At 51.9% G+C, this 24,183-nt stretch overlaps 1 protein-coding gene across 1 annotated transcript in view; it reads right to left on the bottom strand.

Moving 5' to 3' along the window:
• The window catches only part of pard3bb (par-3 family cell polarity regulator beta b), a 59,397-nt gene that overhangs the window by 3,830 nt on the left and 31,384 nt on the right, over nucleotides 1–24,183 (bottom strand). The window contains exon 7 of the mRNA XM_062456228.1: nucleotides 3,563–3,642. Coding sequence (XP_062312212.1) covers nucleotides 3,563–3,642 — 80 coding nt within the window. The remainder of the gene's footprint in view (nucleotides 1–3,562; nucleotides 3,643–24,183) is intronic.

Here is a 24,183-nt window from a genome sequence, read left to right as displayed (position 1 = left end):
ATGTTCAGTGGGCAGCTCTGATTGGCTGAGAGACTGTCAGTGGGCTGGTCTTTATCTCACAGCTGATCATCTCATGACTCCGCACACACACACACACACACACACACACACACACACACACACGCGAGTACACGCACACAAGGAAAAACGGCTTAGCGTCGAGTGTTTCTCAGTTGGAGCCTGTCAAACGTGATATATCTACTTAGTTATCATGAGACAGAATCCAGTAATCCAATAAGATAACGCAGTTATATTTATTTATGTGGGTGGTAGAGGAAGGGAAACGTAGGGATGGAGAAGAGGGAGAAGAGAGAGGGGGATCAAGGAGAGAGTGAAAGAGAGTGAGAAAAGGAGAGAGGAGAAGTGAGAGGTGCTGGAGAGAGGGAGTGGGTGAGAAGGGCCACACCAGCACAGATGGTGGGTGACGGTTGCCAGGGTAACATGGAGCCGACAGAACAATGGCGATATGGCATGAGACTTCCTGTGTGCTCACACAGAAAACCATTTCACCAGGAAGCACCGCGCCAGCCTGGGAAACGTGGATTCGGGCGGTAATGTGGCCCGTCTTCAACAGACAGGGCCCAGTCGATTGGCTAATGCAACAGTACTGTTTGGATCATTTGAAGAGAGGAAAGGGAGAGCTTTAGACAAAATAGACAACAGAGACGACAGTCTGAGGATGGTGGAAGACCTCTTAGATAATCTAAACCAGACATGATCCAATATCACACCTGGCACTGATATGTCCAGACAGGAGGCGTCTACATGAGAACCCTTGGGGGAGAGCCTCTCGGGTAAAGAGAAGGGAGGGTGAGGGCTTGTGTTCGCAGGGTGACTGGAGGGTTGGTGACAGGCTGTGAACAAGCTAGTGGTTCTCCCTCCCTCCCGCCCGCCCGCCCGCCCTCCATCCCAGCCCAGTTTGTTGGTCAACAAGTCCTTCAACAGACCCCCCGGGTTGGGAAACACACCCCCACACACACACACACACAGCCCCTTGATGCCCCCTGAAAACCCTCAGTCTGGACTGTGGACAATGAAGAGATTGTTGTGGATGTGGAGAGGTCTGGGAAAGACCTGAGAGGATGGGGGGTCTCTGGAAGAGGGAGGGAAGAGGGAGGGAGAGCATATACCTCCAGCAGAGATAGACAGAGAGATTATACGGGGGGGGGGTTAGAAAACAAGAGAGAGAGAGAAGAGTGAGAGAAGAAGAATGAGAGAGTGAGGAGAGAAAAAGGAGAGAGAGAGAGAGAGAGAGAGAGAGAGAGAGAGAGAGAGAGAGAGAGAGAGAGAGAGAGAGAGAGAGGGGAGACAGAAAGAAGGAAAGAAAGAGAGAGGCTATCTGGGCATTAATCACTCCATTATCACTAAGGAGGAAGTGAAAGGCCTGCCAGGTCCAGACACAGGCTCTGACTTGCTCTGATAATCCAATCATGTGGAGGATGAGGTGACTGGACGTTCTGATTGGCTAAACCCGGGTTGGGCCTGTGCTTGAGGTGACCTCCTGCTTTATTCTGCTAATGGCTGTAATGAGCTACATATGGAGAGGCGGGGCCAGCGGCTCTACACACACTCTGCACTCCAACCTGCACTGCTGGTGACCGCAGAACACACACACTCCACTTGTATGCACACACACACTCAAGCACATGTGTTTATGCGCACACACACACACGCACACACACGCACACACACACACACACACACACACACACACACACACACACACACACACACACACACACACACACACAGGGTGACCGTGGGGTACAGGGTAAAGGAGGGGACAGGGGTTGGCCAGAGAGCTGGCCCGGCTACAGCCGAGCCTGTTTGTGTGAGCGTAATAATAACACACAGGCCTGTAATGGCTCTGGGATGGAGCGCAGAGGTAATCTGGAAGGAAATGGGAGTGAGAGAGGACCCTGGAGGCTTTCAGGGCTGCGCTCGCCTCCGCAAACACCGGGCTGGGGGAGGAGGGGCCGAGGAGGAACGCAGGGCTGTGGTAATACAGTATTGACGCTGTGGGGAGATCATCATGATCATCATCATCGAGGCTTGCACGGTCATGTTTTAATTTGAGAGACGTCAAGACGTGCTCGCTCTCTCTCTCTCTCTCTCTCTCTCTCTCTCTCTCTCTCTCTCTCTCTCTCTGGGAGCCCTTAGCCAGTCAGCTCTGACCAAGCAGAGCCGTATTTATAGGCTGGTCAGGAGGTAGGTGGTGTGGGTTTCACAACGTTTTTATAAGGTCAGGAGATAGCTGTCCGATGTGGACGTGTTCCTGAGGTGCTATCTCTAAACTGTGCTCTCACTCTCCTCTGGTTCCACAGATGCCAGAGACAGACCTGGAAGACATCACTGCCGCAGCATCTGCCAAAGCCATCCTGAGAGAGAGAGATAGAGAGAGACAGAGAGAGATACATAGACACAGAGAAAGAGAGTGTGAGAGAAATTGAGAAGGAAAGAGACAAGAGAAGATAGAGAGAGAGGGAGTGAGAGAGATGAGATAAAATATAGGAGAGGAGAGGGAGAGAGCAAGAGAGCAAGAGAGGGAGAGAGGGAGAGAGAGAGAGGGAGAGAGAGCAAGAGAAGGAGGAGGGAGGGAGGGGAGATTGAGCGAGGCGAGCGAGAACTCCGTTAGCTCAGGCCGGGCTGGGAAGCTGGCTGTAAAGTTGTCTAATGTCCTAAACTGCTGTTGATGTTCACACCCCAGCTAGCAGATTTAACACACAGTTGCTGTTTGTTTGTTTGTTTGGCTGGTTGGGGTGAGCAGCCTGCGTGCTGATTGGCTGGATCCAGAAAACACACAGAGAGGACAGAGACAGAGGTCCGGGGCTGATAGGGGAGGGGGGGGGGGGGGACGGGACGGGGGTGGAGAGGGAGACTTGAGGAGAGATCGAGAAAGGGGGAGAGAATAATAGAGAGCCGGTAGGTAGAGAGGTCGAGATGAGGGAGAGAGAAGATACGAAAACATAAAAAAAAAAAGCAGAGACGCTCAGGAGGGTCTGCTTCAGCAGAGTCTGAAGGCCCGGGCTGGAGGGATGACAGGAGAGGGGCCAGAGATCAGGTTACACCTCCCCGCCTCGGTCCCCTGTCTCTGGGGAGAGGATCAGGTGAATTCTCAGGCGCTGGGGCCCTCTGACTGCAGCCCCTCCAGATTTAATTATAAGCTTTAAAGAGGATTACTCAGCACTGAGAGACCTGCAGCCTCCACCGTCTCCCTCTCTGTGGCTGCTGCTGCCGCTTAGTCACACTGCATGTACCAGAGGAGAGGAGGAGGAGGGAGGGATCGGGATGGAAAGATGACAGGGTGGACGGGACGGGAGAGGAGTCGAGGGCAAAGGAGGTGAAAGGGAGGAGAGGAGAAAGGAGGTGATGGGAGGAGGTGAAAGGAGAGGAGTCGAGGGCAAAGGAGGTGAAAGGGAGGAGAGGAGAAAGGAGGTGATGGGAGGAGGTGAAAGGAGAGGAGCGGGGGGAGAGGAGGTGAAACTGGAAAAGAGGGGAGGGGAGTTGAGGGGAGGAGGGGAAAGGCGAGAAGAGGGGAGGAGAGAGGGGCTGGTCATGATACCTGGGCAGGGAGGCGTACTGGCGTTCCACCTCTTCATAGCGAGGAGTCAGGCGGTGGTCTGGAGCTCTCACTGGGACCTGCTACAGAGCAGAGAGAGGGAGAGAGAGGGTCAGTAAGGGGATACAGGGGGGGGGGAGGGAGGAGGAGGAAGGGAGGGAGGGAGCCAGATATACAGACATGATGTCAGTGCTGATGAGGCAGTGCTCCAGTAGATGGTACGGTGCATCACGGTGTACCCTACACATGACTGTCAGTCAGCACACTGGCCCCACTTCAGCGTCAGCTAGCCAGGAATAACTACCAGGCCCAAAAAAGTGTGTGTGTGAGAGAGAGAGGGAGAGAGATACAGGAGATAGACAGAGACGCAGAGAGAGCGAGAAGAGAGAAAGAGACAGAACAAGAGAGGGAAAGACTGAGAAAGATGGAAAGAGAGAGTGTTTGTGTGTAGGCCTGTGTGGGTGAATGGGGTTGTTAAGGACTTACAGAGACTATTTATTAGGGGTTTAGAATCGAGGCGTCGTGAGGTGAGTATTACGGAGGTCTCCATCCTAGATTATGTTACAGCAAACAGGATGGCGCCCCTTAACACCCCCTCTAACACACACACACAGCCTGTCTCACATCCCCCCCCCCCCACACACACACACATCTAACCCCTGTCTCCAGCCAGAGGAAGGCACAGATTAGGAAGGCCCTTCCATGAGCAGACAGAGCTATATCTATCTAGACTAGAGCTTATCACACCCTGGTCACCACATCTTTGACTCTGCCCAGTCTGTTTACACCAGCGCTCCCCATGCCATTACACACACACAAACACACACACACATGCTCACACACACACAGCGACTCGGCATCCTAAAGACTCCTTTTCACTGTAAAGGGGATAGAGGATGAGAGAAGTTTGAGAAAGAGGGAGAGAGATCAGCAACTTCCCCACACACACGCTGAAGAAACTCAATAAATTATAAATACTGACATCTAATCCATGAAGAAATTATTCCAGTAGATTTAGCGGTTCTTGACAGATGAAGGTTTGAACCATTATGGAAAACTAGCTCCAATTTTCCGAGGGCGATATGAGGGAGAGAGGGTGCCATCACTTTCAATGAGCTGGCTTTAAATCTACTCTTCTCTGTCTCTCTGTCTCTGTCTCTCTCTCTCTCTCTGTCTCTCTCTCTCTCTCTCTCTCTCTGTCTCTCTCTCTGTCTCTCTCGTTCCTGCTCTACCTCTCCCCAGCTCTCTCAGCAAGGCAAAACGCCTGCAGGAATATAGGGAACATTTTTCCTCTGATTCATCTTAATGGCCTCAATTCCTCAAAGAAGCAGAGAGACTCAAATCAGAGCAAGGAGAGAGAGAGAGAGCGAGAGAGAGAGCAGAGAGACTTACATCACATCAGATGGAGAGAGCTGAGAGACTCGGAGAGACTGAGAGAGAGAGCAGAGAGACTTGCATCAGAGCAGAAAGGGGAGAAGAGAGACTTAGATGAGAGAGATCAGTCTGTCTGTCTGTACCTTGCTGATTAGTGTTAAGCCTACAGTTATCTGTGTGTTGTGATTGATATAGGTGAGAAGAGAGAGATAGTGAGTATTGATGTCCTCAACTAAAGAGATACAGTTATGTGTGTTTGTGAGTGTGTGTATGTGTGAGAGTGTGTGTGTGTGTGTGAGAGCAGAGCTGCAGAGTGTGGGCCTGGTGCCTCATACATATGGATCAACAGCAGATTAGATCAATGGAGGTTACTGTGTGCAGGAGGCTGAGTGAACACAAACAGATGTGTGTGTGTGTGTGTTTGAGAGAGAGAGAGAGAGAGAGAGAATGAATGAGAATACGTGTGCGTGTGTGTGTGTGTGTAAGGGAGAGATAAGTGAGTGAGTGAGAATGTTTGTTTGAGGGAGTGGGGGGCAGGTTGGGTGAGGGGTATGGGGGTGTTGGCCTGCAGGTTTTACCCCCCACCCCCTGATCCCCCCTCCAGTGTTGACATTAGCCCAGTGTTCATTAGCCATGCTTGATGAGGAAACGAAGGGAAAACAAATATATCTATCTGACCGCCATCCCTCTACCTCCCCCCCACCGGCCTCACCCCCAGCCTCCCCCCGGCCTCCCCACCTTCCCCGGTTCAGAAATTATCGAGTGTATGCTGAAGGTGTGTGGACGCGCGGGCTTGGAAATGCTACTTGTTAAATGTTAATAACGTATAAATGAGTTTATTCATGGGGAACCTTTACAGCCTGCTACCCCCCCCCCCCCCACACTTCCACAACCCCCCCACCCCTAATCTCTGCTTCCTCCCACAGGGGCATGCTGGGAAATGAGAACCATGAGCAGCCAATCACACAATTCACAAATGACCTACAGTTCATCCCTGGTGAGGGGAAATGGTGTGTGTGTTTATGTGCTACATTAGAGGAGCAGTGACTGGTGGCTAGGTAGGCCAGGGCACCGTAGGCTGCTGTTGGAGCCGTCTATTAATCACACACTGGAAGACTGGGAGAACTACACATCATTCATTCAGACACCAGTGGAAGGGCTAGCTGGAGATGTAGCTGGAGCTAGGTCTCCCTGCCTCTTATCCTGCCTGCTATCCTGCCTCTTACCCTGCCTGCTATCCTGCCTCTTACCCTGCCTGCTATCCTGCCTCTTACCCTGCCTGCTATCCTGCCTCTTAGCCTGCCTGCTATCCTGCCTCTTACCCTGCCTGCTATCCTGCCTCTTACCCTGGCTCCAACCCTGGTTCCTCCCCTGCCTCTTATCCTGCCTGCTAACCTGCCTCTTAGCCTGCCTGCTATCCTGCCTCTTACCCTGCCTGCTATCCTGCCTCTTACCCTGCCTGCTATCCTGCCTCTTACCCTGGCTCCAACCCTGGTTCCTCCCCTGCCTCTTATCCTGCCTGCTATCCTGCCTCTTACCCTGGCTCCAACCCTGGTTCCTCCCCTGCCTCTTATCCTGCCTGCTATCCTGCCTCTTACCCTGGCTCCAACCCTCTTCTAACCTAACTCCTCCACCTGGCTGGGGGGTCTGAAACGGAGGAGAGTGGAGAAGAGCAGGGCCCTGTGGTGTTGTCAGTGTCCAGGCAGGGGTTGATAGCAGGGGGAGGAAGGGAGAGCAAGGGAGCGAGGGAGGGAGGGAGGGGGGGGGAGGAAGGTACACGGTGGGGGAGGACAGAGGGACAAGACAGGCCTCTCACCCTGCTAGCCTGACAACAGGACCGGGTGCTCAGTATGACAGGAAACCCTCTCTGTCTCCCTCCCTCTCTCTCTCTCTCTCTCTGTCTCTGTCTCTGTCTCTGTCTCTGTCTCTGTCTCTCTCTCTGTCTCTCTCTCTCTCTCTCTCTCTCTCTCTCTCTCTCTCTCTCTCTCTCTCTCTCTCTCTCTCTCTCTCTCTCTCACACACACAGGAGCAGCGTAGGGCGCTAGGCTCCTACCGGGGTAATGGCCTACAGAAAACCATTTCACGGCGTGCCGAGCAAAAGAGAGGCGGCAATGAGGAGCAAGTCAGCCAGAAGAGAGGGATACAGAGACGGGCGCGCACACACACACTCCTCTACCTCTTCACAGTATACCCTTGAATTTACCCATAAAGCCCTACACACCACCACTATATACACACACACATACATACACACCAATAGATATAAGGCCCACAGCCTTCCCAGATATAAAGACACCAGTGTGTCAGCTGTCTCGTGTGTGGTACGAGCCCGTAGCATGGAGGGGTCCATCAGAAGAGAGGTGTCCTGGGATGTGTCCTGGGATGTGTCTGAGTGTTCCAGGCAGCCCATACTTCACAGCAGCCATCGCAGCAACAATGACAGGAGAGAGACCTGCCGTATTATTAATATCAGCTCTGATGAATGGGTCTCATTAATCTATCTGGCCACAGCCTGGTAGAACATTGCTGGCCCGCCGGGGACATGCACATAAAGTACAGTCAGGAATATGCAGCAGTGACAAAATACAGCTACCCCCCCCCCCCCCCACCCCTCCCCCCCCCCATCCCCCACCTCCCACCCAGACCAGGGCTTTTCCAATTTATTTAAAACCTTCTGCTTCTCCCCCCCCCCTCCCCCCCCTAAAAAACGATGACTGCCATGACAAATTAAGAGCTGAGTTTGGGGCATTTCAGCTGACTTCAGTGTTTGGTCAGGGAGGGTGGAGGTGGAGCTGGGGGCCCTTAGTCCTGGAGGTCCGGGGGCCTTACCGACTCTCTCTCCCCTGGGCCCTGCCACCTCTCTCCCCTGGGCCCTGGCACCTCTCTCCCCTGGGCCCTGGCACCTCTCTCCCCTGGGCCCTGGCACCTCTCTCCCCTGGGCCCTGGCACCTCTCTCCCCTGGGCCCTGCCACCTCTCTCCCCTGGGCCCTGGCACCTCTCTATCCTGATGGCTCTCACTGGGTCCGGGAGAAGGAGGTAGTTGCAGTCAGTTTCAGTCATCACCCGGTGGTGACAGGGAACCTGGTCAGGGAATAGAAGACTCGTACACAGCACTAGGTCTGTCGTGTAATACTTACGCACTTCCTCCTACCACTGTTTACCACATCTCTACTAAACGATAAAAATGTGAGCACACACATTTGTATGTAAAAACAGTTCCCTGTCAACTGTGCAACAAGACCTTTACCTTGACAGCAGATTTTTTGCCAAGGCCACACACACACACGCACACACAAGGCCCCGCCCGGCAGAAACCGCAACCTCTTCAGACTTTTAATTGAGTGAAACAATAGTGCTGGCGATGCAGAAGTGATATGACTTATAGATTATAAGAACCTTTCCCTCCAACATCGATTCCTGAGGGAAGAAGGAAGGAGGGAGGGAGAGAGAGGGAGGGAGAATTGAACGGTCCTCTGAAGAATCCTCCAATTTAATTAAGAAGAGGACAAGGCAGCAGTAATGCAAGACTGAGTGGTTGTTAGAGCATAGCTGGACTGGACCATAAAATGTAAACAGTGTGTGTATGTGTGGTTGTATGTGTGTGTGTGTGTGTGCAGTGTGTGTTCTAGCAACTGTAACATGGGAATGTAACACTCCATAGCCCTGGATATAACATTTCCTTATTTAGAAGATTGCAAGCATGAGCACAGACACACACACACACACACACACAGACACACACACACAACCTGTACCATGTCTGGGTCTCTAACGACCAGATGGAGTTAAACAGGTGTGGTAACTCTTACTGACCTTTGTGTGACCAGTCCCTCTGCCTGATCTGCAGGTAGCATTCCTCATGCCTGGTCACACACACACACACAATGCTGACCTCTGGTCCCAGGGTTAGGGACGGGGTCAGTCCACTGTGGTCCAACCATCACATGTCAACTGACCTTTAAAAAGGAGATGGGATACATTCACCTCTCTCTCTCTTTCATAATGGAAGATGCACCTTTAGGTGCATCTAAGAGGCATCCTCTTAATCTCTTATCACACACACATGCAAAAATGCACATACACACTGGTTGCACACACACATAGGATATGCGCGCGCACACACACACACACACACACATTTTGTTAACGTCCAATAGCCAGTGATGTCATAGACCACTCAGCTCAACATGAGAGAGAAAACAAGCTCATTCATTATTGTCCTTCTCCATCCCTCCATCCTTCTCTCTCTCTCTCTCTCTCTCTCTCTCTGAGTCTGACTGCAGTAATTGGTGCTGTTGGTGAAAAGCCATCCGTTTCCTCTGCTAATTAGCGCAGGCTCTTAACGAAGTGCCACGGCCTGGCTGTGCTCACTGCTCCCTACTGGCTGCTGGCTGGGAGCCACAGTGACCGCCCATAGACTCCCCGCACGCCACACAATCATCCATCTGATAGAGTTAATTTTTCATAATTTCCTTTAATGAGGCTGCATTGATTTGAGCTGGGCCATAGGCGCTGATAGTTGGATAGGCAGCAGGGAGGACGGCTGACTCCTTAGTCCTACTAAGTCCCTGAGCGATAGGAGCTAAACTGACTCCTTAGTCCTACTAAGTCCCTGAGTGATGGGAGCTATACTGACTCCTTAGTCCTACTAAGTCCCTGAGTGATGGGAGCTATACTGACTCCTTAGTCCTACTAAGTCCCTGAGTGATGGGAGCTATACTGACTCCTTAGTCCTACTAAGTCCCTGAGTGATGGGAGCTATACTGACTCCTTAGTCCTACTAAGTCCCTGTAATATAGGAGATACAAACTGACTGTCATGTTTATACTAACTCCCACACTATTTATATTAAAGTCAAGTCCATTTTGTCATATTCAAATACACAATGAGGACCACAGAACTGTTGCAAATCACCAGGAGGGACTGTACATGGTTTTGGTGATAACATACTCCTGGGAGCACAGCATCATTTAGCTGGAAGAACAGAAATGTGTAAAAGTCACTTGCTAAGACTTAAATGTCATGGGTTGCCTACGCATCTTTACTGGCCAGTCAGTCTGTCTACTATCTGCTTACCCACCAGTCTGCCAGCTTCCTACCTGTCTGAATGCCTGCCTGTCTGTCTGCTTCCTACCTGTCTGTCTGTCTGTCTGTCTACCTTTTGTGTTTTCCATCTGAGAGTCATCACTTTGAAAGTGTAGGAACAACTGACAGTTTTTCTTGTCATACGGATGGTTTACTCCTCTGGTTCCCTACCTCGTTCCCTCGTTCTATTTCACCCTCTCTCCATCTCCTCTCCTCCTCATCTCTCAGTGCTCTCTGCTGTGCCAGTCAGCATGAATTTTGTCAGCATGACTTTTGTCATTGCTGACACCATCCTAATTACCCTGAACATAACAGCTTTATAAATTATCCTCCGTTAGGACCCCCCCCCCCCCCCCCCCCCATACTGCACGATACTGCAGAGGCGCAAATCCAAGCTTCACAATTCAAAGTCGCTCTTAATGCTTAATTCCAAATGTCAAATAACATCAGCGTCCTTGCAGAGGAATAATAAAAAGCTCAGAAATGTCACATGCTCCAAACCTCCAACATCTCAGCGCAATTAACCACAGAGAAGGTCAATCTGTGAGCGTACGCACGCTGCTCTTAATGACTCGGGCCATCTTCACATATTAAATCCCCGAACTGCATCTCAATATCTGTTTTATTTATCCCCACGCAAATGAAATGGCAGCGTTTGTACATGGTGGGGGATTGTAAATGTTATCTGGGAGCCGGGCGTGCGACCATGCCCTGACTGGCAAGACACAGAGAGAGAGGCTGGCTGACCTAGTCTCATTGTGACTGTTCATACGTGCTTATGTTCTTACGTTAAGACTCTCCTGGAATATATAAATAATAAAAAAGACACAAATAAAAAGGATGAGGCTTTCTCCGGGGCGCTGACATTCTCAAAAAGTTGGGCGATTGTCCCTCCCCCCCTTCCTCTCCCCCGCTCTTCCTTGGAATTCACCTTCCTTTGTTCTCCTAATCCCCGCCAGGAACTTTTAAATCGGGAAGTTTGGGAAGGGAGGAACGCAGGGAGTGAGGGCTGGAGACGGGAGAGAATAGAGTCTAGCTGGGTGGCAGAGGGGGGCTTAGAGCGAGGAACCATTCCCAGTTCCGTTACCCCCCCCCCCCCCCACACACACACACACACACACACACCCCTGCCCTCTCTCTCTCTGTAGCCCCCCCCCCCCCCACCCTCTTATCAGGCCTACCTTGAGGACGTTCAAGGGCAGGCTGAGCCAGGGAGCGGAGGAGGAACAGAGAGCTGCAGGAGTTTAATGCTGACACGCGGGGAGTGTCTAATCCCATTCTGCTCTGCTGCCTATCTCTCTCTCTCCCTACCTGCCTGCCTGCCTGTCTGCCTGTCTGTCTGCCTGCCGCCTTCTCCCTCAACGCTTATGTCCTCCGGAGTGTGCTCTGGTTCAAAACAAGTGCACATTTCACCGAGCCCCCGTATCTCCCTGGCTATCGGTGGGTATCTCACGCTTTGACTCCTCTGGGTGAGGGAGGAGGGATGCCTGGGCTGATCTCTCCGTCGCTGCTGATAGGGCATTGGCACGTTGAGAGATGGGAGTGTCTTGCCCTGGTCCTGATAAATCTCAGCTGTGGTGAGCCGTGCAGGGCGCTGATGGTTATATGATCTATATGTGTGTGTCGCATTTGGGCGTGTGTGTGTGTGAGAGAGGGAGAGTTATATTTGTATATGTGTGTGTGTGGGTGGTTGTGTCAAATCATACTTGTTTGCGTGTGTGTGTGTCTGAGAGGGTGTGCATGTTTGTATGAGGACGAGTCATACTTGTTTGTGTGTGTGTGTGTGTGAGAACGTGTCATACCTGTGTGTGTGTGTGTGTGTGTGTGTGAGAGAGAACGTGTAATACCTGTGTGTGTGTGTGTGTGTGTGTGAGAGAACGTGTCATACCTGTGTGTGTGTGTGTGTGTGTGTGTGTGAGAGAACGTGTCATACCTGTGTGTGTGTGTGTGTGTGAGAGAGAACGTGTAATACCTGTGTGTGTGTGTGTGTGAGAGAACGTGTCATACCTGTGTGTGTGTGTGTGTGTGTGAGAGAACGTGTCATACCTGTGTGTGTGTGTGTGTGTGAGAGAACGTGTCATACCTGTGTGTGTGTGTGTGTGTGTGTGTGTGTGTGTGAGAGAACGTGTCATACCTGTGTGTGTGTGTGTGTGTGTGTGTGTGTGTGAGAGAGAACGTGTAATACCTGTGTGTGTGTGTGTGTGAGAGAACGTGTCATACCTGTGTGTGTGTGTGTGTGAGAGAACGTGTCATACCTGTGTGTGTGTGTGTGTGTGAGAGAACGTGTCATACCTGTGTGTGTGTGTGTGTGTGTGTGTGTGAGAGAACGTGTCATACCTGTGTGTGTGTGTGTGTGTGTGTGAGAGAGAACGTGTAATACCTGTGTGTGTGTGTGTGTGTGTGAGAGAACGTGTCATACCTGTGTGTGTGTGTGTGTGTGTGTGTGAGAGAACGTGTCATACCTGTGTGTGTGTGTGTGTGTGTGTGTGTGTGAGAGAACGTGTCATACCTGTGTGTGTGTGTGTGTGTGTGTGAGAGAACGTGTCATACCTGTGTGTGTGTGTGTGTGTGTGTGAGAGAGAACGTGTAATACCTGTGTGTGTGTGTGTGTGAGAACGTGTAATACCTGTGTGTGTGTGTGTGTGAGAGAACGTGTCATACCTGTGTGTGTGTGTGTGTGAGAGAACGTGTCATACCTGTGTGTGTGTGTGTGTGTGTGTGAGAGGCAGCAGGGAGCAGCTGGCCTCTCTGGCAGGTTAGATGGATGTGTAATGTGATGGAAGCGACACTGCTCTCTCTCCCTCCAGGAGATGATTGCTAGAGAACGCCGCCTGCTTTCAGTCCAGCCTCCACAACTCCTCCCTCTACCTCGCTTAACCTCTTATCTCCTCTCATCATCTCCCTCTGCCTCTCGTCTTTCTTCTCCCCCCCCTCACCTCTCCTTTCCTTTCCTCCCTTCCCCCCCCCCCTCCCCTACTCTCCTGACATTTAGGTAAAGGGCGTGGCCAGCATATTAGATTACAGAAGGTCAATGTGAACCAAAAGGTCTGAGAGCACCACAAACCTAACCTGTTATTCTACAGTGTAAAGGCAGATGGGCCTAATCTCGTTAAAGGACAAAGAATACAGTCTTCCTTTAGATGCACCTCTATAGCAACCGATATAAATATAGAGATATAACACAGCCTTGATATGTCATCTGTGGGCTGTCATATGACAGCATGGCAACAGAGAGGTATTGAGGTGCTGAGGTAAGCTGGGGTAAGTGATACTAAGAACACTCATTACACAAGATTATAATCAAGAGCACCAAGCCCGGGTACATTACTGTCCATCACTCTGACTGCTCGGATGGAATGCGAGTGTGTGCGTGTGTTTGTGTGTGAGATCAAAAGAGAGAGAGAAATACGCTTAAAAAGTGGATGAAAACGATGAAAAAAACAAAACAGTTGGTTATTGTGTTCAATTACATGCTTTAAAGGGAGCCGGAATCCAGTTGCTACGGTGAGTGTTACTCATTCTCTGGCTCCAGATCTATAAACAACAGCAGTGTGCAGTCCAATCTCACACTCCTTAACTGATACAAACACTCTGACCCACATTCTGGAGCCTACACGACTGTTCAGAGGCCCGTTGGTAAAACGCAGGAACTCTAAGGGGTCTCCAGCAGAGTCGGGCAGGGGCACCACTGGTCAGGCGAAAGTTCGCTGACCCCTGACCTACCGAGTCCCATTCTGAAGCAATAGCCTGCCTAGTCTAGATTCTGACCACCCCAGAAGGCCAATTAGCAAGGCTTTTACTGGGGAGAGCGTCCAATCAGAACCCCTAGAGAGAGCAACGTGTGTGAACACACAGATGGCAGTCACACAGAGAGGTATCAGATACAGGGAATGAGAGTCTAATGTCTCTTCCAAAATGTTCACAACACAGGCAGTGTTACAGACAGGAAGTTTTCAGGTTCAGTCCCAGAGGGGTGAGTCAGTGCTCACTAACACAGAGACAGGGCTGAGAGGAACATCCAGGGAGGGGGTCTGGGTCTCTGGAGGCTCCAGCCTCCCTCCCCTCCTCCCTCCTGCCTCACCTCCCCTCCTGCCTCACCTCCACTCCTCCCTCCCTCCTGCCTCACCTCCCCTCCTGCCTCAGCTCCCCTCCTCCCTCCTGCCTCAACTCTCCTCCTCCCTCCTGCCTCAGCTCCCCTCTTCCCTCCTGCCTCACCTCCCCTCCTCCCTCTCCTGGACTGATACGGACCATGATGATCATTTCAGATGGAGAAATGACATTTCATCCATGAAATTTAGATGGGTAAAGTACACTCAGCCGAAGCACACACACACACACACACACACACACACACACACCCACACACCCACACACACCCACACACACGAACACACAGACTGACACATACACACAGCACCCGAGATGACTGGTCACACCAGTACTCAGTGTTTAGCCGCAGCACACAGGGAATGTGTCAGCAGTTTCAATACGTTCATCAAAATGACACACTGTTGCGTAAGCCTAATATCTCTCTTCCCTCATAGTTGCTCTTCATATCTGTTTGAGGTGGGAGATTTGCTCAGAAGCAGGAGGCCCTGGCTTCTGGAAGATCCTCTGGGCGAGCTCATCTGATTGGCTGTTATCTATTCTGGCCATGCCAGGGTGCTGAGGGGTGATAACACTGCTCTGCCCTCCCCTCTTCTCCTCTCCTCTCACCTCCCCTCTTCTCCTCTCCTCTCACCTCCCCTTCTCTCCCCTCCATTCCTCTCCCCTCCCCTCCTATCCTCCACCCTTCCCTCCCCCTTTCTCCTCTCCTCTCACCTCCCCTCTTCTCCTCTCCTCTCACCTCCCCTTCTCTCCCCTCCATTCCTCTCCCCTCCCCTCCACTCCTATCCTCCACCCTTCCCTCCCCCTTTCTCCTCTCCTTTCCCAGTCAAGGCTGTGTGTGAGAAGGTGATGAATGTGAGTACACACATTCTGTGTTTTAACAGTGTCCATTTACCATGCCGAAAGAGAAAGAACCTGTCCCAACCTTGACTTTCTGTCTGCAAGCATGTGTGTGAATGTGTACATGCGCGTGTGTGTGTGTTTGTGTATGAGAGATACATTACAAAAACCATCATGGGAGAGAACAGAGGATTGAGTTGTGATAAAAAAGACAACCGAGCGCAAGGCAGACAGACAGGCAGACAGGTAGATTGACAGACAGGCAGGTAGATTGACAGACAGACAGGCAGGTAGATTGACAGACAGACAGACAGACAGACAGACAGAAAGGCAGGTAGATAGACAGACAGGCAGGCAGATTGACAGACAGACAGGCAGATTGACAGACAGACAGGCAGGTAGATTGACAGACAGACAGGCAGATTGACTGACAGACAGGCAGGCAGATTGACAGACAGACAGGCAGATTGACAGACAGACAGGCAGGCAGATTGACAGACAGACAGGCAGATTGACAGACAGACAGGCAGGCAGATTGACAGACAGACAGGCAGGTAGATTGACAGACAGACAGGCAGGTAGATTGACAGACAGGCGGAAGCAGACAGACAGGCAGTAAGACACACAGATCGTCAGAGAGCATACAGCAGCAGCCTTACAAAGCCTGTACCAATGATGACCATCCACCCTGCTGGAGATAAGCTCTCACAATGACCCAGACAGGGTGGTCAACATTCACTGCCAACACACCCATTCACACGACAGAGACACGGAAGTAGAGAAATAGATTAATGTTAGAGCCTTTTCAACAGAACATGTAAGTCCAATAGTTCTCTCTTACTTATGTGTGTGTGTGTGGTGTGTGCGTGTGTGGGTGTGACCTTCCAGAGTGGAGCTGAGCAGTTTTATATTAGAAAGAACAAGGGCAGAAGATCTCCCGTGGACGGAATTCTCATTCCAAAGTGTCAGACTGATGTGTCTGTGTGTGTGTGTGTGACTGAGAGTAAGTAACCAAGCAAGGGGCTCAAGGCCTGACGGTATTGGATCAGTTTAAGATTGGTGGAGAAATATAAGGAGGAGAACAGGAGTGGTGGAGAGAACAGGAGTGGTGGAGAGGACAGGAGTGGTGGAGAGAACAGGAGTGGAGGAGAGAACAGGAGTGGTGGAGAGAACAGGAGTGGAGGAGAGAACAGGAGTGGAGGAGAGAACAGGAGTGGAGGAGAGAACAGGAGTGGTGGAGAGGAGAACAGGAAGGGAGTGGAGGAGAGAACAGGAAGGGAGTGGAGGAGAGAGGAGAGCCAGGTGAGCTATCTGTAGATCTCATTATCCCTCAGTACTGGCTGACATTCTCCTTTACCACATGACCAGGCAGTTGGATGCCCATTATACCCTGGTGTCATATTAGACATGAGAGAGAGAGAGAGCAGGAGAGGGAGACAGATAGAAGATAGTTGTGTGTCTATATATAATATATATATATATAGAGAGAGATAGAAAATAGACGCAGAAAGAGATAGAAAGATAAAAGGAAGCATTGAGAGGGAAAGAAATGGATAGAGAGAAGGCGCAGACATTCAGAAACAGAAGAGAGAGGGAGGGGCAGGTGACGAGCAGCCACAGCGCGGCCATCAGGCCAACCAGGCACCAGCTAGACAAGCAAGGTCAAAGCCAGACACTAATCACATTAAAATTCCTCAATTACGACAGAACACATGTCTCACTCGCTCTCTCAACCCCCCTTCTCCCCATCCCTCTCTCCCCGTCTCTCTCTCCCTCTCCGAGGTCAGACAGTCATGTGATGTCGTTCTTTCCCTCCCGACCTGTCTGCAAGCATGACCTACAGGCCCCTCCTCTCTCACTCTCCATCTCTTTTTCCCTTTCTTTCTCTCTCCCTCCCTCTCTTACCTCATGTCGGCTCTCTCCTCTCTCTGACTCATCTAATCTCCCTCTCCTTTCCCGGTTCCCAGGAGCCTCGGCAAGACTCCTCATCCACGTATGACACTTCAGACATTACCCAGAATTCTTCATGGACATCCCCATTGCCCTGGTCTCACTCTCTCTCTCTCTCCCAGGTCTCTATTTTCCTAACAACCCTAGTTACTGTCACACAAAACATAGCCGGCACCGACACATTCTCAACTATAGTACTATATTTGGAAAGACCAAAATGGAAAGGCCGAGTGCAAAATGCAATCAGACTGTAGAGTACACATCTTTGTGTGGGTCTGTCACCACTGCCTCAGGGCTTGGCCAGGGCCAGGTCCGTGTGACCAAGGGCATTCATTCTGACATCTACAACCCCCCCCCCCCCTCCCTTCCTCCCCCGGGGCAGCAGGCCTCCAGCCCCGGTCCAAGCGCATCGTCTCCCAGCACGGGCGGTGAGGGAGCCGCCGCGGTCGGTGGTGTGGTCAGGGGGGGCCGGCTCCGTCACCCGCTCACGTCGTGTCGTCGCCCCCGCCGCTCCCTCAGGAGACCCCCGGGTGACCGTGACGAGCAGCGTGTCCGCGGGAGACGGAGCCCGTTCTTCTGTCGCCAACGATAACACTGGAACGCTGTGCGGCTTGGCCGCCTGTCTGTCCGTCCATCTGTTTAACTTCTCAGGGGTACCGAAGCAAGCCGACCGTTCAGCCATGGTGCGGAAAGGTGGGAAACTGGAGGAACGGAAGGGGAGGGCAGGAGGGGGTTGGAGGTGGTGGGCGCGAGTGAGGGCAGGGGTGTTGGGTGAGGGGGGTGGGAGCGGGAGGGAGGGGCTCGGACTAGGAGTGAAGCGTGTCCGTCGGCATGACTGCTGTTTTTGTTCTGATCTCGGAGGTGATCGCATCATGACTTCAGAACCACGGAACGTTAAGTGGGAATTACGGCAGTTGGTCGGGATCAGTGCCGGCTCAGTGGACTGCTGGAGCGGGCCACATTCCTGTCCTGTGAGGCGCGGTGACAGAACCACCTCGTTAAGACCCAGAACCGGGCCTCACACACACCCTGGAGGTCAGCACCTCTGTATCAACCATCACCATGGTGACATCATCCTCCTCCTACTGTTACACTCCCATTATCATTATTACACCGTTCTTTCTTAGAGTGCAGTTCCCACTTATACTACCAATCATACAGTACCAGTATCATTTTACAGTACCATTGAAGTGTTCTGAAAACATCCTCCCTCTGCAGCTGAAAGTGTAACTCATGTGTTGGTGTGTGAGGCTGGCCCCAGCAGTCTCGTGGAGGACACTTTATTTATGCCTCACTCTGCCCCTGTGGAGCTGCCAGATTAGAGAATCATTAATATGATGCATGTTTAATGCCTGCTCAGAGCACAGGGGCCGCCTGGCAGCAACCAGCAGTCGAATGGAGCCGTCCTTCTCTTTTAACACCCACCTGCTTTTACGACTGGGACACGCGCACCATACGTCTGCTGGTCCTGTCCTGCCACAGGCTGGGCTCGCTGGCCTTCCGCAGTGCTGTCTGTGTGTTAACCAGTCAGCGTGGAGGAGAAGAGATGAGCTCGATTATCCCCTGTCCTCTCCCTAAGAATAACAGACATAACCGCCCCACCCAGCACAGGCAGCTGAGGAACAGCATAGCGGTTGTTTTGGTGGTGTAAGAAATCCTCTCCCTTCCTCCTCTGCTTCTGAGGATCAGCTGTCGCTGCTGCCGTTCAGGATGAGTCACAGGTGGCACCTCACGATCACGAGGTGTTCTCCTGCAGAACCCTGCTCTACTGCATCAGCGCTCGGGGTGGTGGTGTGTTTTTTTTGTTGCATGTGTGTGTGTGTATGTGTGGTTATGTGTTTGAGAGCATGAATGTGTGTGTGGGAGGGTTGCGTGTATGGCCGTGTGTGCTTGGCTGTGTGTGTGTGTGTGTGTGTGTGTGTGTATAATGTTGTAACACATGGTGGTCAGGAGGATCATTCCCGTTTCGCTTCCTCATCGGCTGAGTCAAAACACAGGAACCAAAACCACGACACAGGTGCCATGGAAACGTCCAGAGTATCTGCATTTCCCCATAATGACACAGTTCATTAAGGCTCCCAACAGGCTACTAGTTAAAAACTTTCTTAAATTACACATTTTCAACACTGAAAGTTTTTCCAAGACTCGACCTCTGACCTTACATGACTCAGCAGACTACACAAGCAGGCTGATCTTCTGAAACAACAGCAGCATCTCATGGCAGGGTTCCATGTGAGGTGATGAAGGGCAGAACTGATGGAGTGGAGGCCTGGGGCTGGTGCACCACAGAGAGCTGCTAATACACACACACACACACACACACACGCACACACACACACCCTCTCCCAGCCCAGAGAGGTGATCTTAGCCTGGCTTAACTGCCCCAGCAGCAGCAGTGGAGGCTGGTTTTCCATGAGCGAGTCCCTGGTCAGGAAGGGTTAGCGTTTACACTCGCCTGGCGGCCATGTTCTAATATGTTTATAATCATCTGGAGCTGGCATGAGGAAAACACGGCTGGGTACGCCATGGAGATGTCGTTAGTGCACACGCTGAGGAGACCACAAAGACCTTGCTTCATTTTCTCTTTCCTTTCTTTTCTTTTCTTTTCTTTCTTTCTTTCTTTCTTTCTTTCTTTCTTTCTTTCTTTTAGTTTCTCTGTTGGTATTGACTGTTAATATTCTGTCTTGGTTTGTTCTTCCCCCCCCCCATTTCTTTCTGTTTCTCTTCCTCTCCAGCCCAGATGTTTATTCACCTTTCTCTTGCTCTCTCTCCCTCTCTCCCACACTCCCTCTCTCTATCCCTCCGGTCATCTCTCTGTCCCACAGACCCTGGTGCTAGATCTTCATCAGGTCATAGGTTCCTCCCAGCTCAATAAGGAAGCCTCGTTGAGTCCATCAACGTGAGAATCAGTGGGAGAACAAATTCTCCAGCCCTGTAATCTGATCAGGATGGAGAGGTGATGAAGAGGGCAGATTATCACCTCAGAGATCAGCCCTACAAAAAGCCCTTAGCTCCCATAGGCCACGGCAGCCAAGGGGACAAGGGTACCACCTTCCTATTGGCTACTGCAGCCTCTACCACCTTTCTTTTGGCTACTGTTGTTACCAGTACATTCCCAAAACGTGGCTTTCCTAATTACTGTTCTTTCTCCATAGGTCATCTACTCTTCAGAAGAGAATAATTTAGGTTGTTTTATTTATTAGGTTGTTTTTCAACAGCAATCTGCCCAGTAGTGAATAACCTACATGTTAAGTAGAGCATCATTCATATGTACCTTGTGTCAAAACTCTTTACTACGGGCTGTGGTGTTCATTTGGATAAGGCTTTGCACAAAGCTGTAACTCAGTAAAACATATTTCTTTGTTTGCAATATACCTATACAGTAGGCTAGTGATCCTTCAAGATAGCCACAGGGCCAAGGTGAACTCCACAGAGCCTAGAGAAAGGTTTCAGTGAATCGATACACACAACGTCTAAAGCGCGTTCATTCTACAAATACCTTCAATACTACCCTGAGTACGGTAACCTTCCATGTTGTCCCTCAAGTGTTGTTCACCATTCACACAACAACATCCTTCCTGGAACCTATAACAAGATAGACCTCAGATAAAGACTACATAGTGACAAGCACACACGCGCGCAAACACACACTTGCATGCACACACACATCTCAGTAGGAACACGACATAGCAGTTATTTTTAACATCCTCTCTGCATTTCCTAGCAACAAAGAGTCCATTGACTCACAACAAGGCTGCTCTTTTATTTCCACTGCTCTGGTTTGGGAGCACAGTTTCAATCGCCTCACAGGTATTTGGTGTTAAAAAAAAAAAACATTTTCCTAACGTTATTGTATTAGCCAATACTCAGCGCAAGGCTAGCTGTGGCACTGTGCTAACTGTTCTCAGACTGGGGCCAGGTAACCAGGCCCAGATGTTCAGAACACCAGCCCAGGATCTGCCCAGTCCTGGCTCAACCCTGTCCCACGCCAGTTATAGGTACTGGGTCTCTCCCAGTGGGAAACCAAAATTGGATTTCAGCCTCCTTTGTTTTCTGTCTTCAAAGCATGGTCTCAATAGAAACCCAAAGCAGTCAATTGTGTCAGTTGGTTTCTACTGTGTTTAAATGGAGACCTTCAACTGCGTGTTTGGTGGAAAAGCAGAGTGTGTGTTACTCATGGGACAGTGTCCGACGTATTTAGACAGAGGGACCGGAAACGTCTCGTGCGTGTCAATGTTCCAGTCCTCCCTCGCTCTCTCTCCTTCCCACCCTCCCTCCCTCTAGCCTTTGTACCGCAGGCTGAGTCAGAGCTGGTGCATTAAGCTCTCTGACCCTCAACCCCCCCCCCCTCCCTCCCCTGTGTGCCCCCATTCAGATCCATTTCCCCTACTCACCTTCCCTCCTGACTCCCCATACTACCCTTGAGAACACCCCGCCCCCAAATTTATGATTAAGATGGTGTGCTTCTGTGGAAGCTCTGCGTCAGACTTTAGCTCAGCGGGTTGTTGCTGTGATGAGGATGATCCAGGGTGGAATCCCTTCCCAGAATGCTCCAGGAAGCAGTGGCTTCAGCTGCAGCATTCCTGAGGTAACAACGTTACGGCATCCTAAACACTGTCACAGGACCGATGGATCTGGGGACGGACTGGGACGCCACCATCCCCAGACCCAGAGTCCCACAGAGAGTAGGGGCGAGGAGAGAGGAGGAGAGAGTAAAGGGGCGAGTCCCCTCCTCTCCTCTCCCCTCCTCTCCTCTCCTCTCCTCTATCCTCCCCTCCTCTCCTCTCCCCTCCCCTCCCCTCCTCTCCTCTCCTCTCCCCTCCTCTCCTCTATCCTCCCCTCCTCTCCTCTCCTCTCCCCTATCCTCCTCTCCTCTCCTCTCCTCTCCCCTCCCCTCCTCTCCTCTCCCCTCCCCTCCCCTCCCCTCCCCTCCCCTCCTCTCCTCTCCTCTCCCCTCCCCTCCCCTCCCCTCCCCTCCCCTCCCCTCCCCTCCCCTCCCCTCCCCTCCCCTCCTCTCCTCTATCCTCCCCTCCTCTCCTCTCCTCTCCCCTATCCTCCCCTCCTCTCCTCTCCCCTCCTCTCCTCTCCTCTCCTCTCCCCTCCTCTCCTCTCCTCTCCTCTCCCCTCCCCTCCTCTCCTCTCCTCTCCTCTCCCCTCCTCTCCTCTCCCATCCTCTCCTCTCCTCTCTCCTCCCCTCCTCTCCTCTCCCCTCCTCTATCCTCCCCTCCTATCCTCTCCCCTCCCCTCCCCTCCCCTCCTCTCCTCTATCCTCCCCTCCTCTCCTCTCCTCTCCCCTATCCTCCTCTCCTCTCCTCTCCCCTCCCCTCCCCTCCTCTCCTCTCCTCTCCTCTCCTCTCCTCTCCTCTCCTCTCCCCTCCCCTCCCCTCCCCTCCCCTCCCCTCCCCTCCTCTCCTCTATCCTCCCCTCCTCTCCTCTCCTCTCCTCTCCCCTATCCTCCCCCCTCCTCTCCTCTCCCCTCCTCTCCTCTCCTCTCCCCTCCCCTCCTCTCCTCTCCTCTCCTCTCCTCTCCTCTCCTCTCCTCTCCTCTCCTCTCCCCTCCCCTCCCCTCCCCTCCCCTCCTCTCCTCTCCTCTCCTCTCCTCTCCTCTCCCCTCCTCTCCCATCCTCTCCTCTCCTCTATCCTCCCCTCCTCTCCTCTATCCTCCCCTCCTATCCTCTCCCCTCCCCTCCCCTCCTCTCCCCTCCCCTCCCCTCCTCTCCTCTCCTCTCCTCTCCTCTCCTCTCCTCTCCCCTCCCCTCCCCTCCCCTCCTCTCCTCTATCCTCCCCTCCCCTCCCCTCCCCTCCTCTCCTCTCCTCTCCTCTCCTCTCCCCTCCCCTCCCCTCCCCTCCCCTCCCCTCCCCTCCCCTCCTCTCCTCTATCCTCCCCTCCTCTCCCCTCCCAGCTGTCTCATATCACTGTGATGTGTTGTTACAAGGCCAGCATAATGAAACTACTGTCAGAGGATCTGTGCACTGGGGGAGGAAGAGGGGGGGAGGGGTGGTGAGGGTCGACCAGGCCAAGAGAGGAACCTTGGAGCTGATAAGAAGAAGAACATGGCCTGGCTTTGGCTTCCAGCAGAACAGCCCCTCCCTGACTCTTGTCCCCGCCCTGACCCAGGACAGACTGCCTGCTGTGACATCATCACCATCAGCAGAAGCCATCTTGTCTGGGAATCTCAGTTCTTCCACTCGTGGCATTCCATCCTTACTTAGGCAAGCAGAAACAACTAGAGCTCTGGAGACAGAGCTTCCATGTGGAGACAGAACTTGAATTCTCTCTCAGTGACTGCTCTGCTCTTCCAAAACGTCACCTTTATCAGTGACTGCTCTGCTCCTCCAAGACGTCACCTCTCTCAGTGACTGCTCTGCTCCTCCAAGACGTCACCTCTCTCAGTGACTGCTCTGCTCCTCCAAGACGTCACCTCTCTCAGTGACTGCTCTGCTCCTCCAAGACGTCACCTCTCTCAGTGACTGCTCTGCTCCTCCAAGACGTCACCTCTCTCAGTGACTGCTCTGCTCCTCCAAGACAACAGGGAATCATCTCAACACTCCAGAAAACACACAGGTTCTGTGTGTGCGTGTCTGTCGGCAGAGAAGCTATTATAGTAGCCTGTTGATTTAGCTTTCCTTGCCTACGGGGAGCGCTTGCTGCTGACACTGACACACACACTCGCATGCATGCTCACACACACGCCAGCATTGCCTTTTGTCTTCATAGCCTCGTTGCTAAATTGTCTCAACACTGGATTACACTGGAGTCAGATGACTAGCATGAAAAACAGTCATCCTATCCATCACAATGAGTAACCCCCCCCCCCCCTCCCCCAAACAGGAAACAGATACCCCTCGGACTTCCTCTTGTCCTCCCTGATAACCACTGCCCTCTTTTCTCTGCCTCTCTGCCTCTAAAACAAACAGATAAATAATCACCCCTGCTCTAATTATTAAATGCGTCTTCCCTAATGAGCCTGCTCGTTAGCTGCAGTGATTGCTGTTTGCCAATGGTTTTAATTTGATCTTTATGTCCTCCCGTTACCCCCGCTGACTACTAATCGGCCTCTCTGTAGTAAACAAAGAAACTTTTTCTCATTTGGATGAGAGAGATGGGCCCTTCACTATTGATCTTCCACCACCACAGATGGGCCTGGTCGTGAAAAACACCTGGTATTGTCTAGAACCGAGCAGAGGTTAGGTCTGAGAACAGCTAATCCTACAGCTGGACATGGCTCCCGCTAGTGAAACCTGAGTGGAGTGTTTTGATGAACACG

The sequence above is a fragment of the Osmerus eperlanus genome, chromosome 3 (assembly GCF_963692335.1).
Source record: "Osmerus eperlanus chromosome 3, fOsmEpe2.1, whole genome shotgun sequence".
In the NCBI taxonomy this organism is placed as follows: Eukaryota; Metazoa; Chordata; class Actinopteri; order Osmeriformes; family Osmeridae; genus Osmerus; species Osmerus eperlanus.
This window is presented reverse-complemented; position numbering and strand designations above follow the sequence as displayed.